The sequence below is a fragment of the Exophiala xenobiotica genome (genome assembly GCF_000835505.1).
Source record: "Exophiala xenobiotica strain CBS 118157 unplaced genomic scaffold supercont1.2, whole genome shotgun sequence".
NCBI lineage: Eukaryota > Fungi > Ascomycota > Eurotiomycetes > Chaetothyriales > Herpotrichiellaceae > Exophiala > Exophiala xenobiotica.
In genome coordinates, this window is record NW_013562493.1 from 3,227,145 (window position 1) to 3,242,327 (window position 15,183).

Below are 15,183 nucleotides of genomic sequence, written 5' to 3' on the forward strand. Positions count from 1 at the left end.
CATCACTCAAGTGCAAAACTTTCTCAAAGTGCAGGCGATGTCGGGAACATGGTGTCTTGCTGCTAATTCCAAAGTTTGTCAGGCGTGAAACTGATAACTGCGTCGCCGGTAGCAGTATCGAGGTGCAACTACTGACCTTTGACTGTGCAACTCTGCGTGCAACTTGTTAGCCATGGCCACCATCATCGACTCAGTAACCATCGTGTCGCCAAAAAAATAGGGCCAAAGTCTCGAGTCAATGCCTGCAGACAACTCAACACAAATTCAAAAAGAAAATGCTTCCACACGGATTTGAACCGTGGACCTCGGCATTACTAGTGCCGCGCTCTACCAACTGAGCCATAGAAGCCGCGCTAAGCAAATCCAGTTGTTGGAACAAGTTCCTGGGATTTGTTGAGAAACTTTACGGTCCAATAAAATATAACAGCAAGATTGTTTGAAGTGTGGGCCGCATAGAAGTCGAGGTCGACAGGCCAATTAGAGTGCTTAACATTGTCTGGGCCAATCGAATCTGCGACTTTTTTCAGTCAATGGCCTCCGCAACAACGATGCGTAACGACCTGGCGAGCAGCTGGTACTTTTCGGCGACGTTCTGCAGACTACCTCACTGTGACACAATATTTCATGTGATCAAAAATTGGAATAGCTACCGAAATGCCGCGGTTTGAGCCCGAACGTAGAAAGGCCTCCAGGACGGACTGAGCAAGAAACCATGTATGCACGTACGGTATACGAGGAACTAAATCCGCAGAACTGTTGCAAGACCTATCTACGTCTGGTGGTCAGCAGCACAAATAAGCCAACACGGACGTCTTGCGCCAATACACTCCCTTTGAAAGTCGTTACGACTGCCAACAACGAGTAGGGAACCAAAGGATAGAGTGGCATAGCGGGAAGATCTGGGACTCCCGAAGGTGGCTGGTTATGAAGTTCTGGGTCCGCAAAGCTCGGGACTCTTCAGGAACGGAGGTAGAATCTTGATAGAAATATATTAATGCAATGAATTTCGTTGTTGCTCGAAGCTATGCCTTGCCAAAGAAATCCAGGTACTTTGGGTGTTGGAAGTCAGCTGCGACCGCAGGAGGCCGACTTACCTGCGGTAAGTACACAACAATGATCAAGCATAAGCGTCGTGCAGTTTGACGTTTTAAGATGTTGTTAGTATTCAAACAATTTTCCGTGCCCACAAAACCAACTGAAGAAATCGCCTAGTCCAGCCAAAGAGATTGAAAGCAAGATCCCCCGAGAGCCCTCCTGCAAATTGTTTCCTATTGCTGGAATCAAAGTCCTTCTGTCCGGTAGTCGTTACCCAAGCATCATATTCGACTTGAGTCCGACCTCATAGTAAACTATCCTCGGGGCGGCGGTGGAGGGGGGATGTAGTCATTGCTCGGCGGAGGTGGCTGCGCATCGGGCGGTGGCGGTGGAGCGGCTCCATCCGGTGGAGGAGGAGGAGCCTGGCCGTACTGCTGTAAGAAAGAGCTTATACCGGGAGGCGCAGCGGGAGGAGGCGGGACACCATAAGCAGTCTGGGGATCATAGCCAGGATAACCACTGTAACCATAGCTTTGTCCGCCTGGAGGAGCTTGTTGTTGCCAAGGTGCAGCTTGATGGGCTGGAGCAGACCCATAATCTGCTTGACGACTTTGCTGCCATGGTGGAAGTGAAGATCCGGCGTCGCGGTCCGGGCGTTCTCGCTGCCATGGTGCAGGCGCCCCTGTGGGCTGTCTCGCCCATGGTCGTGAGTCGCCGCCGCCACCACCACCATACGAATCTTGCTGGTCGTAACCGCCAGGCGCGGCCTCGATGCGACCCGCAGGTGGTCCAGAAGGATTTCCCGATAGTTCTTGCATGAGGTTCTGGAGGACGTTAGTAGATGTCATGGAACCCCAGAGAGAATCGGCACATACCTCCATTTCTTGGTCGACAGCATCGGACGGACCCAAGCGACGTTGTTGAAATCCCCCAGGGATATTGTTGCGCATGTCGGTGCCACGCTGTCTGTCAGGGCAATCTCTGGCCATGTGGCCGGCGTTGCCACAGACTCGGCAGATGATGTTGGCAGTGAAGTTGCGCTGCTCGGGGCAATCGTATTTGCGATGTCCGATTTGACCACCTGTGCATGTCAGTCGGTGTTGATTTTCATCATGGGCAAACTTACAGTTTTGACAAGCTTGGTTCTCATCGTCGCGTAGAGTTCCGTTAAGGGCTGCCAGCTCTCGAAGCTGATTGCGCTTCAGCTCGTTCTGGCCTTCTGGAATTGAGGCGGCGGTCTCGATAACGTTGTGGATCAACGCCTTGGCCTTGATGATTTTTTCTTCCGTGTCGGCCATGATGAGACAGTGTAGGTCTTCTTCCTGGTTGCTGGTATGTGCTGCGTCAGATCGTCCTTTGCCTTCCTTGACGGAGCCTTTGCCTCGAATGGCAATCTTCGCTCCTGATTCGGTTTCCATCTTCTTCAAGGTATTGCCACGAGGTCCAATCAGTAACCCAACTTTGGAGCTAAGTGTTAGTATCAGGCACTCAAAATATAGACGTTTTGGGAAGAATTCTTGTTAGTGCAGGGAGCCACGCCTATCCGCACAGCCTCAAAGACCGGCGATAGCACGCAGAACGAGCAAAGCAGAACAAGAGGGTTAGGAACAGAGTTAGAGGGTTAGTTAGCATACTAAAGTTAATCTCGGGATAATCATTCACAGGCACGTAGACCTTCTCTTGGGTCTTGGTTGGGCGTCTGTAGTCAGATGGTGGGTGATAGTTGGGGATGGTCTTCATGGCCTTCTCAATGAGCTTGTGTCTTTCATCTTCCAGACGTTTGCGGTATCGAAACTCTCGAGTGTTGACGCGGCGACCGAAGTTGTCGTATTGCGGAGGTGGCGATGGGGATCTGCAGAGCTTGTAAGTATGTGCGGACACATTGTCAGACGGAGTCTGGGACGTACCTGTCGGCCTCCGCGGGAACAACATCGTTGATGCGCAACTTTTGACTGATCTCTTCGATTCGTAGATGAAGGGTGTACGCATCAAGCTGTTCTGCTGTCATGTTTGCCTGGATCATCGTAGGAAGACCCATGAGGCCCGCGGCTTTGTTCTCGCCAGCTTCACCCCATCGGTTTCGCTTTCTGCGCCTCTTCACACCGTCGGCGGCAGGCTCAGCTAGGACTTTGTCAGTATCGCGATATGACGGGGAGGAGAACCACGTACCTCTGGTAGGACTTCGCCCACGCTTGCCCGAATCTCCATATGCTGGAGAGTCTGCGAAGCTGCCATTTTGCGAGTCACCATTGCCTTCGCCTCCGAATCGACGACGGTTGCCGAGGGGAATGTTATTCGATCCTGTAATGCCTTGATTGCGCCACGCCATGTTGAAGGATGATGTGTGGCTAGGTCAGAAGATAACGCGCAAAGTGGGCGCGATGGATCAACTTGAAGACCTCAGTTCGAGGGCAAATTCAGCGCAGGACGAAAGCGCAGCCTGGCTTCGGCTTTCAAAGGGGCGACTTTCCGCACCAGTGCCAAGCCTACCACGTGACCATCATGGAAATTCGCCGCTCGAGGGTCGGATCCTTAAGGTATGCCTGTCACTTGTTCACGGCCCTGTCTTAACTTCAGCTATAGGACTGTCTATTGTCCTACCAGTCACAGCCTGTGCGGTACAGTGGAAGGCATGACGTGCGCCAGTTTCGCATATTCCACTGCAAGGCCTGTTGTCCACGGGGCAGGTAGAAGCAGGTCATCATGACAGAGTACTCGTAGTCTTTGATGCAACATACTTCAGAGGCCGATACTATCTGCTACAGATACAGCAAAACCTGTCATAGTTCTGATCTGGCCAAGCGCGCAAAGAGTGAGGCGGTGACACCTTTCGACTCGTGCGTCAGCCAGCACATGGTATTGACTTGATCGAGACATACAAGGACGAACAGGCTGAAAAGACTACAGGTTGAAATCACATACAGGCATTTCAATCGCAGACCTTGTCTCCTTCGGCGATCATCCCTATCGTCTTCCACTGCAATATCTTGCTGAGTGAAAAAGTAGACAAGCATCAGGGTGATTGAAATTGTTATCCAGGCCAACATGTTCCGGCTCAGGTTGAAAAGGTCAGGCTCCAGTGCTGCCGACAGGCGAAATATCTGCATGCAGCCAAAGGAGAGCAGGATAGATAGGCTGCAGAGACGGACCAAGACCGCGAATGGAGAATAGTGTAGTAGCCATCTGCGGAGGCGTTAACAGCGGCAATGGAGCGACCAGAGGGCCGATGGAGTGGACAAAAGACAGGAATCAGCCGAGACAGTGTCTCGATGGACAGACACAGGTCCAGTCTGACCAGTACTTGTTTCGGAGGCGAGGAGAACTTACCGAGCCATCAAGGATGATGCGAACAGATGGGCTAGATATGCAGCCGCACCAGCCTAAAACGTGCATCAGCTTGTTGGGGCTTCGGCACACTTGGGTCAGAGCATATATATCATCTTCAAGGGGTCCGTTGCAGAGAAGATATCAGACTCACCCAAAGGAAACTCAGAGCGATCTGCGCGATGGCCACGCGCATCAAGCTCCGACTTTCGAGCAACCCATCACTGTTGCCGTTCCGAAGGTCGTCCTTCACTGATGTATGCGTATTATAGACCAGACGATAAATGCTAATGCAAGCATAACAAGCCCACCACGCAGCAGAGACGGTCGATAAGGCGCGACATAGCAGTAGTGGCAGGTGCCATTGAGGCGGGACTCCCAGTACCACAGCTACGCGTGGATACTTCGCGCTTCTGGCAACACTCCTTCTCCTGCCGTCGTTAGGACACGCGTGAGCATTGTGAGCGTTGATGGCCGCAGATTGGGATGTAGAAGTGTTCAAAGCATCACTGTAGGAGGGGATGGGGTTGGTGTTCGCCAGTGGAACTTTTGGTTGCAGCTATGGCGGCTGCATCGCCTTGCTCCGGATCAGAATAGTACGCCAGCAGAACTTATCGAGCAGTGTACGCAGTGATCTTTCGATTGTGAGGTAGAATCCCGAGGAATCTATGAAAAGAAGTGACGAACGTGATCATAAACTTGCAACAGTTAAGATTCCCCGTGCTTCTTGGCATTACAGGCCAATGCCGTTTGGGGACGAGGATGATGCCGCCCTGTACTCACCATTCGACATCTATGAGATTTCATCACCCATCGTGGCAGTCAACTCGATAGGCATGTCGTGGATATAGCGGGACAGGAGAGAGCCGCTAGTCACGAGCTAACTTACTGTACTCACTTGTTTACGAGTTGTAAGTCGGCGTAGGGTCGAGGCAGTCGAGAAGAGCCATCATCCCGGTGACAACGGAAGCTATTCGGCCACATGGATAGCCTGCACCGAGAGCCTTCGCGCCGTGTGAATGAAGATGCTATGGCCGTACAGAAATCTCGAAGTGTTCGATCTTTCCAGGTGCTCACAGGAATGTATGTCTTCGGCACTAACATATTCATTAAGAAGCTATCGTGCAGAGCTGGTAGCATCAATGAGAGAAAAGCCCGGTCTCGTTTGTCCAGCCACCAGTGCTTCCAGCACCTCCTGTCCTAACCGTCGAACCTGTCCACTGCCCAAAGGACGTGACCTCATCACATCATTCCAAGACTCGTGTCTACTATTGTGGGTATCATGAAAGCATACAACCTATCCCATCCTGCAAATGCTATCGTATTTTGGCCGCTGCACGGCCGGAAGGCATTCGATGGAAGAAGCAATCGTTCAAGGAAAAGTGTCTCGTCAAGCGACAACTTCTATCTGTCCTCGATGGCCGAGCAGTATAGCACAGGATGTCGGTTGAAGCGTTTAGAAACCGTGGACCTAGAACAGTCAGCCGTGTCCGAGATCGATTTCGCAGAGTGGTACCTTGATCGTCTTCGCATCGAGTTCGAGGCCGTCTTTGGCGACCAAGAACTCCTGAACATCTTTACGTTGATCACCCTGAAGCTGGATCACCTCGCCCATCTCACTATCCGCAACAATCGTGCCATTGCAAGCTATGCCGTGTTAGCGCCTGCCAACAGTTACTCGTGATCATGCAAGACATACCGAATTTCTTCTTGATGACCTTGAGGATCTTCTTCTGGTCAAACTTCTTGGGGAGACCTTGGACAGTTGTCAATGTCTTACGACCATTGCGTTCTGTGTCACTCTGTCAGCATCATGCCATCTCTTTCGTGATTGGGGATTCTTCTTACGTTGAATACGGATGTGGATGTAATTCTGGGTTTGCTTCGCTTCCCCAGTGTCGTCGTCGGCCTCCGCGAAGGGGTCTGTGGGCCAAGGTTGTTAGTTACAATTCGCAGATAAAGCGGATACGGCGCGGAACGCCAAATTGGCTTGGAAAACATTGTCGGCCTGCTGAGAATAAACCGATCTTGACTGAGACGAGGATTCATTGTGCATGCGAGGGTCGCAGACGTCTGATCGTTGTCGCTGTGACGTGGTGTGGCAAGAGCACGCGGAACGAGGGGTCGCTTACCAAAGGTTTTGAGGTTTTGGATAGTTGACATAAACTCGTCTGTTGAAAGGAACCGGATTGATTCGAGGTAGTTGTCTGTCGTTGGTATGAGTGAATTTCAAGTATCGAAACTGAGTCGTCGAGGGTTGAGTGGAGAGTTTGATGGATTGCTGTTGTGTTGGAAGAAAGAGAAGAAACAAGGCGCAGGGAGAGAATTGAGAGGGGAACCTTCCAGCGCAGTTTCAGATGCCAAGGAATGGTAAAACTGCTCGCGACTTCCCCTTTCAAAAGTAAACAAAACACCACTCTCAACACTCTCAACACTCTCAACACTCTCAACACTCTCACCACCATCACCATCATGGCGGACCCGATTATTATCGATCCACAGCCAGATACTGATCTTATGATACAACATCTCCACGGTTTCACCGAGGAATTTACAAAGCTTCCAAACGTACCGGCGCTGGCTGAAGGCAATGCTATTCAACAGCTTACCGCTCAAGTCAACGCTCAATTCGCTCAAGTCAACGCTCAAATAAACGCTCAATTCGCTCAAATCAACGCTCAAATGAACGCTCAATTCGCTCAAGTCAACGCTCAATTCACTCAAGTCAACGCTCAATTCGCTCAAGTCAACGCTCAATTCGCTCAAGTCAACGCTCAATTCGCTCAAAGATTTGATCAGCTTGATAACAAAATTGATACGCTCGCTATTCGAGTCGTCGCAAAGTAAGTATTACTTATATTCTTAAATAATAAGTACTAACTTTATAGTGATCATAACGCCTCAGCTCGAGTTCAAAACTCTTATCTTACGAGATCCTCCGATGGACTTACACCACTAATGAGTCCATTGACTAATACCTTGATCGAATGGTTTCCTATGAAATCTAGTGATATTCCGAATATGGAGGATCAGGGGCTTGATACTATCCTACAGGAGTTGGGTTTACCTACAAATGGAGGAAGAGAAGCTAAAGAGAAACGTTTGAGACAGTCCATCGGTCTTCGACCTAGACCAACTGGTGCATGAATTCTATAAGCTGTACGGAGTATCATTCGACCATGTACAATTAGTGTGAGCTCAGAGCAGTTTTCACATTCCTTTAGCTGCTAAGCCCTCACAATCCACGGGCGGCGGCTGCAATACATGCTAGTCTCCTATTGAATGTGACGGTCCAGGCGCTGTCCATGCTTATTTCTTACGGCAATGCCCTCGCCCCCTTCGTGACTCGTCATTCCGTCTATCCCAGTCCAGATCCATATGCATATCGCGTTCACTACAAGCATAGCACGTCACACTGATTCCCCTCCGTCTCACCTCAAGGGCAACCGTAGCGAAAGGGAACCATAGAACACTGCATCTTGGACATCTGGTGGAATATGTGCCTGGACTACGGCAAGTGCAAACATGGAACGCACGATTAGGAAGCACTCCAGAGAATTCAAAGAATGGTCTTCCAACTATGATGTACAGCTTATCAATCCTGCCCCAAGCATCGCTCCATGTGAAATCTGTTCATGTTGAAGTTGCCGGTAGTTGTGCTCCTCTTGCGGCATTTGGCGGTGGTGGAAGGAACAGAGGCATATATGTCTGCGGTCCTCCGTCAGTCTTCTCCTTCAGCCATAAACAGATGAGTATAGCTCACCACAGCGATAGCAAGCACTATCGTCCGTTAGATAATCTTCTCGCCCTCTGCGGAGCACTTTCAAACATACCTGCCATACCAAAAGATAGGTATCCTGGAGTAGAATTGGTCGATTTCTGGGCGGGCGTTTCACCAAGCCAGTTGAGAAGGGATGACAACAGCGCGAACCTCCTCCATTCAGCCATTGTGTTCGTGCCACATAGATAACACAACTCACCATCCAAGCATTCTGCCGATGATGGTCAATAATGGGGGTTTCAAAGCCACAAGCTATCTGCTTACCTGTTTCTTGTGAACATCTGGAGGCAAATGTTAGCGACGGCGCTCGTGAGTGGACCATCACATTACTTACAGCGGCCATCGGCATGGTACTCGAGAGGGTAGAACTGAAGTCTGCAGGTTTCTCTTCCTTGGGCTCAACGTACGGGATGACTGGGAGCATTTCGTTAGCTGACTGCTGCTCCAGTTGTTGCTCTTTGACATACCGAGATCCGTCCTGCGCATGTCCTTCTTGGATGCCATGATTATTGTTGATCTTGCTCAAGTAGAATTGATTCTGCCCTAGCGATGCTGAAGAAAGTACAGAGAAACCAGGAAATGTGCAGCACCAAGCTCGATACAATATACCCAACCACCCAACCTCGAAGTCGACAGGTGGACCGGCTGAATTCCGGTCTTGGCGCCTTCTTACTGCCTCGCTGCGCAAGCTTCATTCTGCACTCGACATCTTTCTTTCAGTCGACGAGTCGAGCAGTTCTTTCTCCATTTCCAGGTTGACCACTATGCCGCAGCCCGCTCGGTTTCTCCCAAGGAGGGCTGTCCGCGCGGTCCTCCCTCTCAGACTCTCCAACAGAAACCCTCGAGCACACTTCCTCTGCGAGCACCAAATATTCTCCCTCACAGCACGCCAATTCACGACGACACGGCACCGAGATGCAGCTATGGGTGGACTTCGAGACGTCAATTACAATTCGGTGATGCCAAAAGTACATTCGTCCAAGACTCAGATGGCCAAACAGACCGCGGGAAAAGAAAGGTCAATGCCCGACGACTTGGGCAGAATGCCCAATTCTCTGGTCATGGCCCCTTCCTCAAACCTACCTAGCTGGCTCCCTCCAACTTCAAGCAGACGACTTCGACTTAAGTGGTTCCAGCTCAAAACAGCTGTACAGTCATGGTTCAGGTATGAGAGAGCTCCACTGGAGGCATTTCGGAACAGACACTAACCGTCTTTAGCATATTCTACCTGCTATACTGGGATGCGCCCAAGGACCCTGTCACGAACAAGAAAATTCGCAAACCCTTGGAATTATCTGAAAGGGCCACGATTGCCAAGGGGCTGCACCAACAGTTCAACAGGGCGCTCGCGGCTGGTGACACGGCCACCCTCGAGAAAATCGCTTGTGACGGAGTCCTTGCCAAAGCCAAGTCACGCATCCAACGACGCAAGAGAGTGGGCGCGATCGAACAATGGAAACATATGAAATATTTGGGGATTGACTACCCACAATGGCTGCAGCGGTGGCCGATCTCTGTTCTTCTCCCGAACGCCAGCGCAAGAGTCCTAACCGACAGAATGGCGCCTCTTCCCTTTCCGAAGTCGTCGTTCCGACAATGTACGGTGCGCATCAGCTCATGTCAGTGGTGCAAGACTGCTTCCATGCAGTACGGCCAGATCTTCAACAGGACAGAATACGTGGTGATCCAGAAGCTGGAGATCAATGGCAAAGAAGGCGACTGGAAGTTTTGGGGAACAGTCGATCCGAACACGATGGAGGAGATTGACAAGATGATGGAGGGCCAAAAGGGTCAAGATACTCTGGCTGCCAGATTCAGAGAACAATTATCCACCGTGACTGGCGGCTTTGGCGGCATGTCAGGTTAGGCGTTCTGACGGGAGGTGATGGTGGCCGGGCGGGCGCAGGCTGTCGATGCGAGAGTTCAAGGGGAAAGATTTTCCACCCTGCTAGTAACATTCACATTCTCATTCAGAGCTCATTACAAGCAAGCCATGATTGAAATGCAGGCTCGATTGGAATATTAAGCCTCTGCAACGGTATACCCCGACCATCGCCATTGTTCCTGTCCTCCTCGATACAACGCAAGCAAATGTTGTACGAAACAGGCAGTGGTTACTTCGAGGAATACCATGGCCTCACCAGCCTGAAGCTCTGTCGCATTTCTCGGCCCCAGAAGCGTTCCGACAACCACCAGGCGACGACCTGAGGTCGCAAAGTCGACGTCATCCTCGGGAGGAAGTGGTTCGGCGTGGACTTGGACACGCAAGCTGCAGTTGAGACTGAGATTCATGACTAAGTACGGCGACAATATGTCACTGGCTGGCCTTGGCCTTGTCGTCCAGCAACGAGGAGACGACTTCCATCGTTGTGGACCTTGTTGACCGCTTCCCCGTACCGGCGACCTGCTGGCCATTGGCGACACTGAGACCAGTCGACTTTCTTCATTGGGGCTGAATATTTTGGATCGAAATAATCCAGCAGCCATGGGACGGTATGTGGACCAGGCCGTGACCATGTTGTATAGAATAACGGGTAGGAGGAGCCTGCGTCCGGAGTACCTGAATCAGGGCTAAGGTAGTGGGTAGTTAACAAGTCTGTCTATCAATGTGAATTTTACAATTACTATACGCATTACTCCGTATGTCTGTTAATGAAGGTAATCATGAATTTCTCCGAAGTACGGATACAAAAGGTAAGGTAGAAAAGACTGGGAGAGAGAAAACTAGCTAGGTACATTACCCTGCCTTGACGAATGGTTCCTGAAGCGTCCTCTCCTGGGGTTCCCCTGGGGTTTACTGTGGTATACCTGCACTGTCAGGCCTGCTCATTTATTTCATCGGCCTTTGCTTCTGGCCATGTCTCGCCCCGAGTTTAGGCAGTACAAACAGCTCTGCAGTTGCCAAATGGCTGTCATACTGCCCTCTGCCCTCCGATCTGCTGGTCTTCTGCCCGCATCGTGACTGGCTGGGTGACTGGCTGGGTGACTGGCTGGGTGACACGCAAGATCCTATTGAGCAAGTACGGCTTTTCGGTCCGTCGATTTTTGTTGTTTTGTCTCGCTCTTGTTGCCATGTCTTGTCTTGCTGCGTTGTAGAATCGAAGACAATTCCTCTGGAGGACAGTCTGGGCCAGCTCTTGCTGTGTTCGGACCGAAATGAAATGAAAACGCCCTGCGATATGGACACCATACCGTGTTGCGCCCACTTCACCACCCTTTGGATAAACAACGGATAGCCATCAAGATTCGGATCTGGATTTCGAGACATAAACGTAACGGGCATGTCTGGCGTCATTAATCGTAACGTCGTAAAAGTCGAAGCATATCCCCCTTCCGCTGACTGACTGACTGCTTGTCCAATACTCCCAATGGGACGTCGGTGCCTTTTTGGTCTACCTCCCAGTGCACTGTGTACTCAATTCCGGCATAATCGAACTCTCGATCAAGAAAAGAGCACCGAGTGAATGTGCCATGACGGCCTCCACTCTCGTCGTATACGTTCCGGAACGCGTCGCCGAAGAAGAAAATGGTTCCCTTGGGATCGTCGTGGACCCATGTGTGATTTCCTTGGGATAAAATCAAATCACACCAAGATTGCTGTACAAGAATAGAAGAATGGGATTTCGGCCAATAGCCACTTCCCTAACTCAATCGGACCTGTCTGAAACTTGCTGGGGCTTTCGGCCGCGATATCGATATACTAAGTCCCCATGGCTGCCATTCGAGGTTGAGGCTGGGTAAAGACGCCAAAACGTCTCTCGATCATGGGATTCGTCGGTAGTAGTTACTATACAAGGGAAGAGCGCATTCGTCTTCGGCCGCCACGTCCTGCGCTCTCTTCCCGGTGGCCGAGGACCTGGCGCAATATAGGGTCGTCACGGTCTCGATCTGTGTGGTGCGCTCGAACGTGCCGTTGCAGGTTATCCGGCCTGGGATATTTGTGCGTCTGGTCCACGCAAAAAGGACAGGTGTAACCGGGGGATTCGTGAACCAAACCATGCCTGCCGGTTTTATTATTTTGGTGAGCCCAAACCCTTTCGCATTTTTGGATGTGTCATGGTGCTTGATTGTGATTGTGTCTTACCTGATCATTTCATTCTTTCTCTTGAACCCTTGGCCCCCTGGACCACGTGGACAACCTTCCATGGGGCAAAAGTGCGTTCTCGTGTCGGAGTGGACGTTCATGTGACTGTTGAGCAGATACTGTGTTTGGAAAGGGATGGCAGTGCAGCCTTCATAGGTACATGGATAGTTACCACTTGGCACTGGCCGACTCGGGGCTGGCGGATCTTTGGCTTTATCTTTTGGCGGCTGTAGGTCAAGTTTGACTGTGACTTCGACCTTGGCGACTTGAAACTTGGGACGTTCAGGCCGCGCCTTGGGACGTTCAGGCGAACGTCTATCTTTGACTTGCAATTTGGTGACTTGCCCCTTCGGACATTCAGGCGGCACCTTAGCACGTTCAGGTGGCCCCCTGGGACGTTCAGGCGAACGTCTATCTGACGTGATTTCCCCTTCCTCCCGTGCTAGCTCTAGCTCCTGTTCCTGCTCTTGTTCCTGTTCTTGTTCCTGTAGTGGTGTCATTGGATGTAGATTTGCTGACGTAGCCGGGGATTGCACAATGATGGAAGAGGCTGGAGTGGAGACTGCTGCAGAACTCCCTGGGGTGTATTCAGAAGATGTCGATATGGAGCTATCTCGCGTCGCCGTTCGCCAAATGGTGTGGGTAGGCAGAGCCGGAGGTGACATGCCGGTGTGAGTTGACTGATGGAACGGTGGAGATGGACCAAGATGAGGCCATTGTCCTGGGGAAGGGCCACCCAAAATAGGCGACATGCCTGCAAAGCCAGGGGAATAAGCTTCAAATTCCAGCAGATGGGTTCTGAGTGACGGGAGCCTTTGCTCCTGCCGCGGTGAGGATGTTGCAGAGGAACGGGTGGGAGACATTTGCATGGCGGGCAGGACAATATCTGGATCTGGATCTCGTGGTGTCATGGCATACTTGCCCAGAATTGGCGACGTCACAATAGAATCATCGGGATCCCAGTGGTTGTTACCAAGCTGCAGCCGTAGACCTTCGCTCGCCAGTTGGGCAGGTCGGGGATGAGCAGTAGCATTGGTCCTCCTTGGTGGTTGAAGATCTAGTTTGCGGGGTGTTGAGCAATATGTTTGTTGCCGTGCGCAGGAGATACGCATCTCACGAGGAACTGCCTCAGAAGGGATCCGATCCGCATTCTCGAACGTAGCAGGAGAGTCGACCATCGGGAAGTCCCCGTCTGTATCTTGGCCGACATCTGAAGTAGCCTCCACCAAAGCATCGGGTTGCTCTGGTACATCCGACTTCTTGTCCGGGATCGTCGCATTGGCGATTATCCTCCGAGCCTCTTCGGACAGACCTCCATTCTCCTCCTCCCCTCCCGCCTCCGATTGACTTGCTGACGCTAGTGCATATCTTTCTGCATGCTTGGCCGCCTCGGGCTGGTTCGGATCTAGCGCACGAATCAGCACACCGTCGGTCAGGGATGGGTTGGTTCGACCCTTTCGTATCTTGCGGCGCGCTGAAGTGCGGATCTCTCTGATTTCGTCCTCCGACGAAGAATCAGTTGACGGATAGTCAGGTCCAAAGGGCGGTGGGCTCCATGTGACTCTGAAGCTGGGCTTTATTGGCTTCAACGGGGGAGTCCTGCCGGGCGCAATAAAGTCCCTGTCTAAATCGAAAACTTGATCCGGATCCTGAGCGTTGGACATGGAGGAGCGGGGTTGTTACATGGCAGGGAATGTTGATTAGATGAATCGAGCCACGCGAAGTCCCTGATGGTCGACTCTCCCGCTACCAGTCGAGCCGACGTTGATGATCTGGGATTCCGTCGAGAGTGTATGGCGTATACGAGCTTCGATTCTGGACGGATGTGCCTGTTAGCGTGTGGTCTGAGAGGAGGCGACCTCGAAGAAATTATGTCCAAAAATCATTCAGCACGCCTGCGAAGGGTATCTGACGTTCAACAACGCCCATCGACATATTGACCATGGCGTCAAATGCACGATAGGTGGATGAGCCTCATGAAAAGCAAGGACGTGAAGCACAGAGCTAGGGACCGGCCCACACGACGGTGGTCTCTGATGTTCCAGGCCCTTTCAGCCCGTTTCCAGAGGTCCCGCTCACTCAAGGACGCCCACAGACACCGAAAGCTAATAAATAAATGGGAACCAATACCAACCCGTTCTACTTGTTGACGAGTGTGAATATGGAGGTACGGCGGCATGGAAAGAAATTGAGGCATTCATACCGATGGTTGTTCCGTCGGACGCAATCAGAGAGGTGGAATGAGCAGGCTGGGCAGGTTGAGAAGGCCGCACTCTTGGTCTCTCATCCAAGTCAGCCGACCAGGAGATCTGACATCCAGCCAGAAGAAGTAACGGTCGAGGTGAAAGGTCGTGCAGATGATGAGACTCGAAGGCTTGAGCAGTTGAAAACGGTTTGTGTTTTCCCGGCTTTACTGTGTACGTCGTATAGCCGGACCGAGACGTGGAGGGGACGAGCCTCAAGGCCACATCAGCTACTCGTAGGAAATTAATGAGGATTGAGGATGATGATCCGAAGTCGTGGAGGCTGAGCTCGGCACTGCCACAATGCTTGGTAGGATTGTACGGTAATCTGGGGGTGTCAAGTTCAAGCCAACAACACCAAGTCGTCGGCCAGAGCAGCCTGAGCCAGGTTTTGGTGCAGGGATGCCTTGGGCACAGAGATGGAGTTGAATCGATGAGAGGGTCAGCAGGTCTATTCCCTACCCGGTTCTGTGATATGTATCATCTGCCAGGCGTTTTTGCATGCATCTTGTATTGTGAAGTTGGTGGGGGTTTCAATCAACGGCTGGAGACTATTCTCCTCGTTGCAAGGTCTAGACTGGATTACTTGACAAGTCAAGGGCGATGATGGGTCTAATAAAAAGCCTCCCGTTCCCCAGGGGACCTAGCCGTAGCTAATAGGACTCTGTGAACCAGTGAGTCAGGGAGGCCGACTGCCATAATTGGCGAATGGGCGC

At 51.5% G+C, this 15,183-nt stretch overlaps 6 protein-coding genes and 1 non-coding gene across 7 annotated transcripts; 2 read left to right on the forward strand and 5 right to left on the reverse strand.

The window, feature by feature from the left end:
- Positions 1–276: 276 nt before the first annotated feature.
- PV05_03387 lies at positions 277–349 on the reverse strand. Its single transcript has one exon. It is a non-coding gene; the product is annotated as a tRNA-Thr (tRNA).
- Positions 350–970: 621 nt separating this feature from the next.
- On the reverse strand, positions 971–3,446 carry PV05_03388 (branchpoint-bridging protein). The gene is made up of 6 exons (XM_013464024.1): positions 3,205–3,446; positions 2,943–3,156; positions 2,670–2,887; positions 2,162–2,494; positions 1,911–2,116; positions 971–1,859 (listed from the first exon to the last, which is right to left on the reverse strand). Exons 1-6 carry the CDS (start codon positions 3,362–3,364, stop codon positions 1,350–1,352), a joined length of 1,641 nt encoding a protein of 546 aa, XP_013319478.1. The 5' UTR covers positions 3,365–3,446; the 3' UTR covers positions 971–1,349.
- A 1,904-nt stretch (positions 3,447–5,350) lies between these two features.
- On the reverse strand, positions 5,351–6,787 carry PV05_03389 (translation initiation factor SUI1). The gene is made up of 5 exons (XM_013464025.1): positions 6,492–6,787; positions 6,208–6,282; positions 6,059–6,151; positions 5,876–6,006; positions 5,351–5,830 (listed from the first exon to the last, which is right to left on the reverse strand). The coding sequence occupies exons 1-5, from the start codon at positions 6,520–6,522 to the stop codon at positions 5,816–5,818; spliced, it is 345 nt and encodes a 114-aa protein (XP_013319479.1). The 5' UTR covers positions 6,523–6,787; the 3' UTR covers positions 5,351–5,815.
- A 44-nt stretch (positions 6,788–6,831) lies between these two features.
- PV05_03390 (uncharacterized protein) lies at positions 6,832–7,678 on the forward strand (the record flags this gene model as incomplete). Its single annotated transcript, XM_013464026.1, has 2 exons — positions 6,832–7,202; positions 7,248–7,678. The coding sequence occupies 2 exons, from the start codon at positions 6,832–6,834 to the stop codon at positions 7,504–7,506; spliced, it is 630 nt and encodes a 209-aa protein (XP_013319480.1). The 3' UTR covers positions 7,507–7,678.
- Positions 7,679–7,818: 140 nt separating this feature from the next.
- Positions 7,819–8,729, reverse strand: PV05_03391 (uncharacterized protein). The gene is made up of 7 exons (XM_013464027.1): positions 8,608–8,729; positions 8,475–8,554; positions 8,405–8,421; positions 8,340–8,351; positions 8,193–8,290; positions 8,123–8,139; positions 7,819–8,067 (listed from the first exon to the last, which is right to left on the reverse strand). Exons 1-7 carry the CDS (start codon positions 8,642–8,644, stop codon positions 7,993–7,995), a joined length of 336 nt encoding a protein of 111 aa, XP_013319481.1. The 5' UTR covers positions 8,645–8,729; the 3' UTR covers positions 7,819–7,992.
- Positions 8,730–8,850: 121 nt separating this feature from the next.
- Positions 8,851–10,765, forward strand: PV05_03392 (uncharacterized protein). The gene is made up of 2 exons (XM_013464028.1): positions 8,851–9,305; positions 9,359–10,765. Exons 1-2 carry the CDS (start codon positions 8,905–8,907, stop codon positions 10,005–10,007), a joined length of 1,050 nt encoding a protein of 349 aa, XP_013319482.1. The 5' UTR covers positions 8,851–8,904; the 3' UTR covers positions 10,008–10,765.
- Positions 10,766–11,902: 1,137 nt separating this feature from the next.
- On the reverse strand, positions 11,903–15,037 carry PV05_03393 (uncharacterized protein; the record flags this gene model as incomplete). The annotated part of the gene is made up of 3 exons (XM_013464029.1): positions 14,428–15,037; positions 12,225–14,039; positions 11,903–12,086 (listed from the first exon to the last, which is right to left on the reverse strand). The coding sequence occupies exons 2-3, from the start codon at positions 13,886–13,888 to the stop codon at positions 11,903–11,905; spliced, it is 1,848 nt and encodes a 615-aa protein (XP_013319483.1). The 5' UTR covers positions 13,889–14,039; positions 14,428–15,037.
- Positions 15,038–15,183: the final 146 nt, after the last annotated feature.